This window comes from Sphaeroforma arctica (genome assembly GCF_001186125.1).
Source record: "Sphaeroforma arctica JP610 unplaced genomic scaffold supercont1.664, whole genome shotgun sequence".
NCBI classification, from domain to species: Eukaryota; class Ichthyosporea; order Ichthyophonida; genus Sphaeroforma; species Sphaeroforma arctica.
Window position 1 is genome coordinate 37,405 of NW_014039894.1, and position 1,991 is coordinate 39,395.

At 44.8% G+C, this 1,991-nt stretch overlaps 1 protein-coding gene across 1 annotated transcript; it reads right to left on the reverse strand.

Moving 5' to 3' along the window:
- Positions 1-201: 201 nt before the first annotated feature.
- Positions 202-1,711, reverse strand: SARC_07916 (hypothetical protein; the record flags this gene model as incomplete). Its single annotated transcript, XM_014298123.1, has 3 exons — positions 202-439; positions 1,349-1,409; positions 1,552-1,711. Coding segments are annotated over 3 exons (459 nt in total), but the record flags the coding sequence as incomplete, so codon positions are not given.
- Between the last annotated feature and the right edge of the window lie 280 nt (positions 1,712-1,991).

Sequence of the window (1,991 nt, forward strand, 5' to 3'; positions counted from 1 at the left end):
ACATACATCATACACACACACACATATATATGAATAATAATAATAATAACAATAACAATATATACATAGATACATACATGCATACATAGATACATACATACACATACACATAAATACATAGATACATACAAACATGGATACGTAGATACATAGATACATAGATACATACATAGATACATAGATACATACATAAATATAGCCTCATCCCCACTGCTTGGGACACACCTTCAGACTGACGAGGTGTTTCTTAGACACAGCGGGGTTGAGATCGCCTGGGTTGATGCCGCTGAACTGCGTGAGATAGTCAGTCACCGGCTCAGTTGTGTAGATGTAGTCGTCTATAAAGGCCGTGCCTATGGCCGTCCCTTCGGCCCACAGAACACTCACTCGCGCCAGACACAGCTGAGACGGCCGGATGGTGGACTTAGCACCGTTAGATCTAGAGAGGAGTATGAGTGGATACGGATGAGAAAGAATCTACGAATAGATAGAGGATAGGGATGGGTGTGGAAGTATCAATGGGGCATATGCACGAAAGTGGATGTCAGTCTGTGGGGTATGGGTCAGTGTGGGTACATATGCAGGGGTGTGAATGTCCGTCTGTGGATAGATAATATGGGTGAGTGCGAGTGTATGAATATAACACATCCACAGAGGTGAGGCCGTAAATAGAATGTGCAGGCGGATTAAAAATACAAAACCCGACACGGATTTAAATCTATACACAGAACACACACACGGGTCCAAGTTCTTAAACAGAAACGTTGACATGATGCTCTATGCTCGGAGCGAGTCTTTCAATAGAACGGACACGCAGGGAGTGGTCTACCTACAGACACATTCCTGACGAGCGCTGGTACATTGGGAATATGAATGCATTGGCTATGGCCGCACGCGACACTCCCGCACATCATGTGGTAGAAATACGTTGATCTTAACCCTAAACCCTAAACACTATAACACCCTTGAGCAAGAATGTTTTATCAGCGACTGACTGGCTATTCTACACGGAGCAATGTACAGGCTCATGTACTACGCAGTCAACGACATGGTCACGGTTTTTTAAGGGGTTTTAAACCCTACATACTAAGCGCAAAACCTACTACTTGACTTAATGATACGTAAAAAATGGATTACGAAGTTATCGAAAAAGCTATCCATCTGAATATATACTAAGCGCAAAACCTACTACTCGAATCTATGATACGCAAAAACGTACTACGCAGTTATAAATAAACTCCTCTACCTGAGTGCATACTAAGCGCAACACCTACTTCCCGATTACATGCACTACAGTTACAAATAAAGACGTGCAGTACACAGTTACAAACAAGAACATCCACTGCACCTGATAGCCGCCTCTTCCATCTCCAGTGCAACGAACTCGGCGTCGATGGCCACTTTCGCACCTGCGGAAAAATGCCAGATATGAAGTTCAGAATGCCACAGATATATGGTTGCGGTCGTGAATAGAACAGTATGGAAAGATAAAATTTATATACATATAAATACACATGTCTACAATATACACCTGCACACACACGGACGTACCTCTGGCGGGAAGGGTGTCTTCGCTGGTGATAGGCACAATGATGTGTGGTGTGGCAGCCTTAGCAAACTTTGTAGGCATGGAGTATTCGCTGTCGTTGACAAACACGTCCAGTGAGATGTCCACTGTTGTCTTTGAGCTCTTCTTGGGTGCGCGGAGTGCCTGAGGATTAGGTTTAGTGTAGTGAGTACTGTCAGTGTCTGAGGATGTGGTTGAGTGTAGTGTGTACTGTGAGTGCCTGAGGATGTGGTTGAGTGTAGTGTGTACTGTGAGTGTCTGAGGATGTGGTTGAATGTAGTGAGTACTGTGAGTCTGAGTGTAGGCAGAGTGGCGTCATTGTGTACACTCGACTGTGCAACGGATGTGGCTCTACTACTACTACTGGTGGGGCTGTACTGAAAGGGTCAGCCACTCCTCCACCCTAGAACCCTAAACCCTCTCC